At 31.4% G+C, this 12,439-nt stretch overlaps 1 protein-coding gene across 1 annotated transcript in view; it reads right to left on the bottom strand.

Annotated features, from left to right (window-relative positions):
• LOC127712861 (uncharacterized) overlaps window positions 1-12,053 on the bottom strand; it is a 40,373-nt gene extending 28,320 nt beyond the window's left edge. The window contains exon 1 of the mRNA XM_052219467.1: window positions 11,931-12,053. Coding sequence (XP_052075427.1) covers window positions 11,931-12,053 — 123 coding nt within the window. The remainder of the gene's footprint in view (window positions 1-11,930) is intronic.
• Window positions 12,054-12,439: the final 386 nt, after the last annotated feature.

Here is a 12,439-nt window from a genome sequence, read left to right as displayed (position 1 = left end):
CTGACCTTTAGCATTTTTCAATTTCACTTACAATATTGAAAAATGAAAAATGCTCTAACGTGGAGCATATTTTGTTCTTGAGAAGGAGATTGAAATTTGTTTTTTCATAAAACAATCAAATTCGAATGTCTTAATTTATTCAAACTGTTGATAAGATGAAATCTTTTTGAGACAAACTTATTATTACTTTTTATATTATCCTCGTGAAATCAAATAATGTAATCTCATGAAAATTACAAATTTCAAATCTCATAACGAAAATGATTTTTCAGAAGTGACTTCAACAGATTTTTGTTACATTTATCAAACCAATTAACTTAAAAATTTGTAGCGTATTTTGCAAAATCTATTTTTTCAGCTTAAAATGAAAAATGTTTGGCGTAAATATACACGGTCTAAAGATATGCAATAAATATCAAAAACGAGATATAGTATATCAGATTCCTTATTGCTATTGTTTGAGGCAGCCAAAAAGGCTTTATTGTTGACCCTGCGAATTTTGTCGCAAAAACGTGACATAGCGATAGTACATTCCGTCGTCATCTTCTTCGGCGGCGTCCACAAATATTCACTCAGTGGTAAAAGTTTTTCGAATTTTAATAACTTTCTTAAACTATTCTGGATTTGTACCAAACTTGGACAAAAGCTAGTATATAGAAGGAAATTTTGTAAAAAAATGTATTTCCTGTTTTTCCGTATATTACTTATATATGGACTTTTCTTCCAGTTAACATAACATACAGTCTGCAGTTAAAGATTTTAAAACATTTATTAGATTCATAAACCATCCTGTTGTTTTTACCAAACTTGGACAGAAGCTTCTAACGATTGTATGTAAAGGAAATTTTAATATTTTTCCTCATTTTTATTTTACCCTGCGACTTTAATTGTATCAATTATTTTGAAAAATTTTTTATAATTGCATCTTCTATTTACATTACCTTTTAATTGATATATTTATGTATAAATCAACAAGCAAAGTAATAATTATCTTCTTTATCAGTTGTCTATTCAATAAATTTAACTGTTCTAGAAATCTATAGATTTGATTGCATATATACTGAATTCATTTTTAACAAGCATAACTTTTTTCATACATTTCAATCGTTTTATTTCATTAACTGTAAATCTTGTTTGTGCATTCCCCTATAATCCTGAAAACATAGACAACAGCAAAAGTAGACGAGACACTAGGTTCCGCGGAACCCTTACGAGTTTTAATCGGATAAACGAAACATTAAAATAAATGGTTTGTGACATGTTAAAATATTAAAGGTTAAATATTTTTATGATAAGATGAAAAAGTAGTTTTGAATTTGTAGTACTTCAAAATATTTAATAGATGCAATTTATAGTATGTGAAGATTCAACAAAATACAAAATTAATAATTGTATTGACATAGCTGTTACGCATTCGGTAAATACACTTAGTATTGAGTACTTAAATATAAAAGTTCAGACATTATTTGCATATATTACTAATGCATCGGGTTACATCGTAAAATAATTTTGATGTTATTTTTGAAAAGTCGACTTTAACAAGAAAGACTAATGTATGAAAATGTGCGGCCTAGATACCAAAGTCATATGCATGACCTTATTTTTAAATGTCTACATATTCACAGTGCAGTTACCGTTTCAAATCAGATAATTCTTGTTAAAGCTAAAATAGCTAATGGGAATGGATAATGTTTTAGTTTTATATAGAGAAGTGCCTATTTACATTTTCTCAACCTACAGCTCAATTAAATGATTTTATTTGATTAAACTATTCCTTTATTTATTGAAAATACAAATCGGAAAACGTTTCATAATTCAAAAAGTTATAAAAACATGGTTTCGATACTCAATTTGTCCAGTATTGTCAATGAAAAATGTGCTGGTTTATGTGTGGGTATATTTGTGATTTCAATTCGATATCGGTACTGCGGTCGATAGTTTAAATTTTCTTTATTTATACAAATTGCGACTACAAAGTCAGAGGTAATGTATACACACATACAATCGTATCATAATAGTTTTTAGAAATATAACCATGTAGTAAGTCAAGTATTCCCATTCTACCTAAAACGTATTCGTCATGACCTATAAAACACTTATAATTTATGATTGCTTGATAGTAAATGGATATCATCACTTTATATTTTTAGCGAAATGCAGAGTTTACAATGAGAAACCATACGACTTTCGGTAGGAATACTGACAGTCCTATCTAATTAGATTTCGATCGGAGTGGAACGTAAATATCACGAACGTAGAACAAACTCTAAACCTCAGTATTGACAGGCTAGTGAATTCTGTAAATGAACTATAGCTAGCTAGGCTTTTTAAGAAGAACTTAAAATCATTATTGCTACTACGATGATTACTAGATTACACACCAACTCACGTTGTTAAGACATCAACGGTAACAATGGCACTCTTTTACAATCATGAGTAAAAAATGACTCGTTGAAAGATGCTAGATAAATTGATTAGAATTCGTGTTTGTTTGAAATTTTTTTCTGCATCGGGATAGAACATATTTGCAGATAATTGTTTTAGTGTCTTAAACGACTCAATTTTTTCCTCTCATACAATACAAAAAGTATAGTAATTTACACATAGAACGCTTTCAAAGAGTTGTTACTATGATTCTTACGCAAAGTTCAGTTCATTTTTCATTCTTTCATCATTAGTAATTGCTTCAGCATGCCTTTTCTTTAATTTACACGAGGGTTGCATATTTTAGTGAATATTTTTTTCAGCGAACGAAAATTCGGTCAAAATTTTATAATCCAGGATTTTCCCCGGACATAGCATGCAACAGTGTATCACGGTTGTGATCTTTTTCCATCAGGGAATGGAAATGTTACTGTCCATACGAGTCACATATATACACTCGATATTACTTGGGATCGTTTTGATATGTGTTTTCAATTGATATTTTCGGAATACTGTAATCCCGTTTATTTGTTCTCTTTTTCTTTCGCAAAATAATCTAATTTTCAAGAGAGAAGAACGTTAAAATTCTTACTACTGACTTGAATAAAACCTTTTTTTAATTGCATCAATGACATTATTAATAAGACTTTACAACAAAGTTATATGGTATTTTCTAATTCCTAAACAGGTAAAAACGATGATAAACATATATTTTTAATCTTGAAATTAAACAGACCTAGATCAATTTAATTGCACGAGTTGACTATCTATCTATATCTATACTTATTTTTAAATCGATTATCGGATCATCTGAAGTTTTTAGAGGTCAACTCGATAGTTAATTAAATGGCTTCTAGACAAAAATATACACAAAACGAAAATACGTTATATATCCGATGCCTTATGAATTGTTTATTTGATACTATAATGGATACATGTTTTACATTGTTATAAATCAAATATGAGAATTTGAGTCAAATCGGTGAGCATGAATTTGATAGCTAGCGCCCCTTTAAAGTACTTAATAAAGGCAAAAGTAGTATACTGCTGTTCAATAGTCATAAATCGATTAGGAGAAAGTTACACACCATAACCGAGGAATACATAAAAATGTTTAAATTATTAATGTTAGATATTTTAGTCTAACTTTGTAAAAAAAAATAAGTGTTAAGAAGTAGATTTGAATAAGAAATGTTTGAGAATATCAAATGATAATAGCATTTATGTTTTGTAAAGATTTCTGTTTTAGATCAAGTTTTTGAAGTAACGTGTTTATGATGTAATAGAGATTTCCAATAAAATGACATACGTACCTAACTCGACGTACGCACGTAACGGGACCGGTTATTGCTACACATATTAATTTTGTTAAATACGTAACTCAAATTTTAACTTAGAATTCCTAAACTATTAAACCTATTCGTGATAAATTTTATCAATATCAAGTATTTCTAAGATGATGAAAAACAAAGAAATCATGATTTTTATATATCACGTGATTATTGAGATTCCCGCCAAAACTTCACTGTCATAAGACCACGTATATACACGTATCTTTACCTATCATACGATTGATTTGAGTTGTCTTTCATGGTTTTGACCATGATTTTGTTTTTCGATATACTTTGCAAATGAACCTTTTATTATTTAATATTTGACATGCTTTTATTTGTCGTTATCAGATTGGTGTCCCTCTTTCCTTTTGTCTCTTAATGTTTTATAATATTTTATTTCCGTGGGTATTTATTATTAGACAGAGATTTTTCTAGCAATTACAGAAATATGGAATTCAAAATGTTAGTCAGAATTTGTCTCTGTTAAAGTTGATAACTGGGATTGCATCATACTTTATTAAGCATAATTTCAAACGATCTCTTCTTCTGCAGTTAATCTTGTTTATTTACACTCTCCGATTTTTTCCCCAGAGAAAACGTTCGTATATTTTAAAAAAAAATTAATACAGGTCTTGTGCTTCTTTAAATTTTAATTGTTGACACACACTTTTCTTTCGAATGAAAGTCAACTAACATTAAAAAAAGGATTTTGTAATTTGAAATGATATATGTAAATAAATGTGTACACCAATTCGGTATATATATTGTAATTTGGAAGGTGTACTTGATTAGCAATAGATGACTAATCTGCATATAAACTTTGACCGCTGTGGATAGTAAACAATTAATTTATAGTACACAGTAATTGGCTAAAAAATGTCCTGTCCCCAAGTATCTGTTTAAAGTGGACGAGAATGCCAATTTATATACTTGTTACATTTTTAAGACAACTACAATGCCACTTCATTCTTTACAGTAATTTCTTTTTTAAAATGTACTTTTAATTAGTAAGGCTTGATATTGTCAGAGTTGTTTTCGGATTAAGACAACTCTCACTAGTCCAATTAGAAGTGGATTCTTAAACTATAACATATTGATTGAGGTAAGCAAAAATCTTTAGTTTCAATTGTTGTCTCGCCTTAGAGATATATATTTATATATAAAGTTAAACTCTACGACATATCCATGCATAGGATCACCAGTGAAGGTGATACACAGCTGAAAACAAATTTTATATTCATAATTACTTTAAATATGTTTATATGTGTAAACTAAGCTCTCTGAAGAAAGGTTTTTCCAGGTTGTTCTTATGTCGTGCTGTTGCACCACTGTCCCAGGCTTAGGAGGAGGGGTTGAGCACTCATTTTTTATGTGCCTGTCCCATGTCAGGAGCCTGTGGTTCACTTGTTGTCGTTGGTTCATAAATGTTATATTTGTTTTTCGTAAATTGTTTTGTTTTAAATCAGGCCGGTAGTTTTCTTAATTGAATTGTTTCATATTTTTCAAGTTGGTTCCTTTTATAGTCGACTATACGGTATGGATTTTTCTCATTGATGAAGGCCGTACGGTTGCTTATCATTGTTTACATCCACTTCATTTCTTATTGGCAATCATATCATATCTCCTTATTTTTTTTAACTCAGGTAATTCAACATGAACATAAGAATCAGCTTTCAGTACCTGGGGGTACTTTAAGATCGGTACTCTGTGTCTTTCATCATAAAAATGTAATTGTTTTGGGATTAATTCAATATTGATTAGTTGAGCTATTTCCAACTGACTTTTACCGGTTTTATTTCTTATATCGTGCTGTTACACCAGAGTGTTGAACGCTGGTAAACGCGTTTAATCAGGCCAAATTCTATATTGGCTTTCCCAAGTCAGGAGCTTTCAATTCAGTGGATGTCGTTTTTTTACTTTCTGTCATTTTTGGGTTAATTTTACTCTTGTAAAGATGTTTTATTTTCGTTTGAACTGTTTACATTTTTCAAAGTCAATGCCTTATATACTAGTATCTGATAATTATAATACGGTATGAGTTTTTGCTTATTGTTGACGACAGCAGGAGCCACTGTAGTCATTATTCACGCCATTTGGACTCTGTTTGATAGTTGGACGCTCGACACGGTTCCAGATATATACATGTCGGATGAAATTGAATAAATCGAAAAAAGAATGCATGCTAAGCATACTAATGCTTTTGAAAAGAAAATTGAAAATATTTGTTGAACGAACAGACTGGCGGACGGACAGACAGGGTGATTGTAATATGAGTACGGGTACAATATTTTGTCAGTGTATGTATCTTAGATGATAGTGATAAGGAAGTCTGTATCAAAACGGGGTAATCTTTACTTGTTAAAAAATATTTTATACTATTTAGAATAATAATTGCATGCCTACTGGATATTAATACAATAGCAAGTCACAAGGATAATGGAAGCTGTGAAACACCATTTTACAATAAAATCTAAGCTTTTTGATACAAAGAATCAAGGAGAATAATCAAACAAATTATGCAACAAAAATTGTTATCAAAACAAAACAAGTGTTGCTAGAATAATAAGATATCCGCATAAAGCATAAAATATATTAACAGGTTTTTATTAAATATTAGATTGACTGGTAGCAGGCTAGCCTCAATTACGGGTTCAATTATTTTGTTGGACCCCCAGTGTGTCTTTGTATCGGGTACGCTAATTTGTTACGTAGCATATAAAAATGCGACTCTTAACTGTTGGTCATGTACAAAAAGGTATATTCATTTATCATTATCATTTCATCATCCTTAATATATATGTAATATTTGTCGCTGGATATAAGACATACATCAGTATCATCATCATCATCATGAGTATTATAGCCTGAGGCTAAATCTTCGTCGTATTTATTATAGCTTGTAAGTATTATAGCTTGAGGCTAAATCCTTATCCGATATTTTAGCCAACTTATGTCGAGAACTTTTTTTACGCATGCATCTCTTTGCTACATAGTTCAAGTTTTATAAATGTCCAAGTTAAAAGCAATAAAGATCATAGAAGTATGTTTATCAAATGGTCATGTCTATACTCACAGTTAAAACAATAAGAAAGGGATTGACTCGTCCGACTTAAACGAAGCACAAAAACAGCAATTACTAGTATTACCAAATAAACTCCATGTACCGATCTTAGAGTGTTCACAGCTACTGAACACTATCTTTAAAACAACTACAACTAATAAATACAGAATAATTATCCAGTCTAGAATATTAATCAATCATTTCGTACTGTTTCACCACTGTCCCAGGTAAGAGGGCCCGTTAACATGTTTAACCCCGCCACATTATGTATGGATGTGACTGTCCTAAGTAAGGAGCCTGTAATTCAATGATTATCGTTTGTTGCTGTGCTTTCGTTCATTTTTTTGTACATTAGTTAGGCCGTTAGTTTTATCGTTATAGTTGTTTTACATTTGTGGCCTCTTATAGATGACTATTCGGTATGGGCTTTACTCATTGTTAAAGGTCGTACGGTGGCCTATAGTTGTTAATTGCTGTGTCATTTGGTTTCTTGTGAAGAGTTGTCTCATTTGCAATCATACTACATCTTTTTTGTACATACCACAAATTAAGTAAAAAAATACATTAACACTCTAGAAAAGCAAGACCTTGTGTCATGTCAAAAGCACAGAGTGTCGGTAGGACCATTTGTGTTCATAACTGTATAGTAAAATTGAGAATGGAAATGGGGAATGTGTCAAAGAGACAACAACCCGACCATTGAACAGACAACAGCAGAAGGTCATCAACAGGTCTTCAATGCAGCAAGAAATTCCCGCACCCGGAGGCGTCCTTCAACTGGCCCCTAAACAAATATATATACTAGTTCAGTGATAATGAACGCCATACTAAACTCCAAATTGTACACAAGAAACTAAAATTAAAAATAATACAAGACTAACAAAGGCTAGAGGCTCCTGACTTGGGACAGGCGCAAAAATGCTGCGGGGTTAAACATGTTTATGAGATCTCAACCCTCCCCCTATACTCTAGCCAATGTAGAAAAGTAAACGCATAACAAAACGCACATTAAAATTCAGTTCAAGAGAAGTCCGAGTCTGATTCCAGAAGATGTAACCAAAGAAAATAAACAAAATGACAATAATACATAAATAACAACAGACTACTAGCAGTTAACTGACATGCCAGCTCCAGACTTCAATTAAACTGATTGAAAGATTATGTCTTCATTATATGAATATCAGGCACAATCCTTCCCGTTAGGGGTTTAGTATCATACCATTATTACATATATGAGAAGAACAAAACTGGTTTTTAAATAAATGTGTTTAGTGCCGATGCAAAGACCCTATAAGTGAATCAATATTAACGCAAAAACATCTTTAGTGACCTGACAACAGTATCGTAACTATATCCCTTCTTAATAAGTCTATTTTAAGGTTTTGTTAGCTTCAGAGGTGAATACTGACATTTTTGTGCTTTATAAAGAATATTTCCATAAAAAATTGGATGTGAAATACCTGAACGTATAAGAAGTCTGCATGTTGAGCTATATTTAAGAATGATGTCCTTATACCGATGACAAAAATTTAGTAAATGTTTTGACTAGTTTGTGATATCGAAAACCCTGGTGTAATAATTTTTCAGTAATACATAAATTTCTCTCGTTAAAATCTAAAACATTGGTACATGCACGAGCGAATCGTACAAATTGAGATATATAAACACCGTAAGATGGTGACAAGGGAACGTCACCATCTAAAAATGGATAATTAACGATAGGAAATGAAAAATCATCTCTTTTATCATATATTTTAGTATTAAGCTTTCCATTAATGATATAGATATCAAGATCGAGGAAAGGGTAGATTATATGTAGTTTCTATAAAATGCAATTATAATTCATCAGTAAAAGATACATGATTATTTGTTAGTGGAATTATATATAACTTAATAAATGAATATTTATATTAAAAGAAACATCCGAAAGAAGAATATGTGTCCATTAGATTGCACGCCAGTATCACATTTCCGTGTTAAGTGAGCTCTAAATCCAGGAAAAAATCCAATTCAGTATGTAGCCTTAAACTTTTAAATCCCGAGCGAGATGTCTAATATTCAAACATTGTTGTTTTTAAAACGTATTTATCAAAGTCAAACGACATTAATTTAATTTTTTTTTGTGCTATACAGTTTGTGATTATGGCCGGATCCAAGATATTTGAAAAAAGGGCGTAGTTCCCGATAATTGAATTTAAACTGCCGAGCGGAGCAACGCGAAAAAAAATTTGGACGATTTTATACTAAACATTTGTATAGATAACGTGGAAAACGTGAGATTTTCTAAATTATTTGGCGATCGAAAGGGGGGAGTACGCCCTCTCCCCCTGTTTCTGCGAATGCACGTTTAGGTATACATGGACAAAAACCTCGTCCAATGCATTATCATAGTTAAAGACTAAAAAGTACTATTTGATAAATGTATCAATGATATGAATTTCTGCTCACGTCAAATTATCTTGAATTAAATTATAGAAAAATAATTTAAAAAAAAAAGTTAGTCGCGTACACCTTTTACATTCGGGTGTGTTGGAATCTACTTTTTAAGCGTAAAAACTTATAAAAACAAAAAAAGAGATAACCTTCTCGCTTCGGATTTCATTATTTTAATATTTTCATGCTAAATTTTTACTTGGTAGTTTTTAAATTCATATTTTGTGAAGAACTGAAATATGGGTCAAGTGAAATGACAAGAAATGATGGGTGTATTTGATTACAAGTTGCTAGCTTGCTTATTCCATTAAATATTTTAGTCAATAAATTCATTCAAAAATTAATAACAACATATTTAAAGATTAAAAAAAAGTAGTTGGGGTTGATTTTTACATTTAGTCTATATCAGCAAAAAATGCGTGTCGAAAGAGCAAAAAATGCATTTAGTGTATGCTCCCCTCCGTCATGCTTCAATGCAATAGGACGAAATACGCTGAGATAGGTCGGTTATGTCGAGTAACGTCATTTTATTGGAAATCTCTAATAAGGGTTAACGATTTCACCTGTAACACGATGAAAGTTTATCAATTTCCTCAAAAATCGTAAATGAAAAAAATGATATGATAGAAGGTTTAAAGGTCAAGTTGAAAGAGAAAAAGCAAACAATTCTAAAGTTTTAAAAGCACTTTTGAACACAATGCACCATAAAATCTTGAAATTTCGCGGTTATTACTCATAAAACCTACATGCAGTTATACCGAAAAAAATACATTTACGGACTAATAATTCTTTAAGAGTTCTCTGTAATTTTATTATATAATTAATTATAGACGTTTAACATTCAAATTTAGCAATGTAATACAAAAATACTGTAAGAAAGGTACATTAGAATCATTATATAAAAAGAAAAATATAAGCATTCTTGGTCTTCCATTATCGAATATGGTATATTACTCAATGCATTAAGTATAATGAAATCAACAGTTTCTTAAATTAAATTTGCAAACGCTCGTTTGACCGAATAACGGATTGCTGTTCAATCTTGAGTCAACGATATCTGAGGTGCTTTTGTAGGTGTTGCTGTGTCTCAAACAGGCATGACAATGAAGGTCGTATGAAAACAAAACTTTACGACAATACCAACAATAGTGATGACTGCAGCTACCCACTTGTGAACTTTGTTCGTAGTATGTTCGTAGTATGAATCACTCCCATAATTTTAGAGTTTGCGGTTTTAATGATGATTTTTGTACTGATAAAATTAAGATATGGACCTATCCAAGGGATCCAAAGATAATCACGCCAGAAGTTTATCGGTCGCCATCACGAATTGATTGATTGTTATGGATTATTTGTGCCACAGATGATCGCATATTTTGAAATTGTCGGAACCTGAATCCCATCCTTGTATTCTATTTTTTGACATCACTAAGTAAGACTTACTCTCGAACGTGTACTTGTATGAATAACACGATATGAGTTATGTTAACTGTTCAAGTTCATACAATGACTTATAGTTGTTTATATTCACGTCATATGGACACCAATGGATCTTCAATGCAGCGAGAAACTCCCGCACCCGAATGCGTGCTTCAGCTGGCCCCCAAACAAAAATGTATACTAGTTCAGTGATAATGGACGTCATACGAAACTCCGAAATATATTCAAGAAACTAAAATTAAAAATCATAAAAGACTAACAAAGGCCAGAGGCTCCTGACTTGGGACAGGCGCAAAAATGCGGCGGGGTAAAATACATTTCCAATTATCAAAATGCCGAAAGAAAATTTGGCCGTATTTTAAATATAAGCTTTGTTAATCTGTAAGTATTTACTACATTGTGCGCTTCTAATAGAAAAATATAAATAGGAAAACCCTCCATTAAATGACATTGTACAAGATGTTATTTTGTTTAAATTGTGACTGAAGTAAATTGTGTGTTTTTAATAGCAGAAGACAGTACAGTACAGTTGAGATGTAATTGTTTTTAATTCCTGAAGCGGCTTCACATGAGGCCTTTGAGGGCTTCCAAGATAATGAGAAAAAAATACACCTCTTACCTGGAAAATTTTAGTACATCTGTGAAAATGTGTCGGCATCGAAACTAATCATTATACATATGCAAGTCAACGATATGGATAGAGTATAAATTGAAAAGTCTAGCATTGTCCCTGCTTAAAATGAATTGCGCATATTGACCCAGATGCACATTTATACAATGTATGCCTCTTCATTAATTGATTCTTTTGTTTAAAATATTTGAAAATTTGAAATCGATTACGAACGTTGAATGGCTATTGAAACATAAAAGAGACCCAAAAGATATTTGTTTAAAAAACTTTAAAACTAGCACACTTTGCTGATATTGTGTTACTTTGTAATACAACTTTGACCATTTCTACAATTTTCTATTCCAATCAAACGTATGTTACGGACATTTTCTTAATTCATGCATAAATGTTTAGGCAATTTATTGTTTCATTCATCAGGCTGATTTATGTAAGCGTTATTCTTTAGCCAAATGTCGAATTCCTCCATGCAAAGATGTTTTAAAAGCATTATTTCCTACTTAATTATACTTATTTTTACATCACAGATATATGATATTAGTAAATCAGTAGCCAGAATATTTGTGAAATAGCACGCTAAAAATAAAGCGGTTTCGCTATCATTGTTAACATGGACAACGTCACATTCTCTCTCCATATCACTCCATACAATACCCTCATATTCTCCTCTACATGCCGCATGAAGTACACTTTTTCCTAAATCATCTACAACCAATGGCATACCAGATTTCATTATCCTCTAAGGTATCATGTTCACTAGCATGATGAAATGAATCTAGTAGGTACTGTAGAAAGGCCTTAATAAAAATCATTCTTTTTTAGGCAAACTTTAGTGAAAATGATGTTTTTTTCAGTAAAAATGGGTTACCTGCATTTACCAGAGGTAGTTGATGTGTTTCAATCATCTTTTTCAATAGCATACCAACTATGGATGGGAAACAACTTGCATAAATAGTGCATTGTAACCCTCACAATCAGCAATACATGGGTTAACACTATTTCGCAACTTAAGTTTAACAATTTCTTTCAGAATCTTCTTATAGCCGTCTGAACTTGTATACTCCGTTCTATCGGTGACATTTGTTATAACATTATTGTCAGATAGAATGTCATCGTTTT

The sequence above is a fragment of the Mytilus californianus genome, unplaced genomic scaffold, assembly GCF_021869535.1.
Source record: "Mytilus californianus isolate M0D057914Y unplaced genomic scaffold, xbMytCali1.0.p SCAF_8, whole genome shotgun sequence".
NCBI lineage: Eukaryota > Metazoa > Mollusca > Bivalvia > Mytilida > Mytilidae > Mytilus > Mytilus californianus.
The sequence above is the reverse complement of the archived record's forward strand: the minus strand, read 5'-3'. Positions and strand labels throughout refer to the sequence as shown.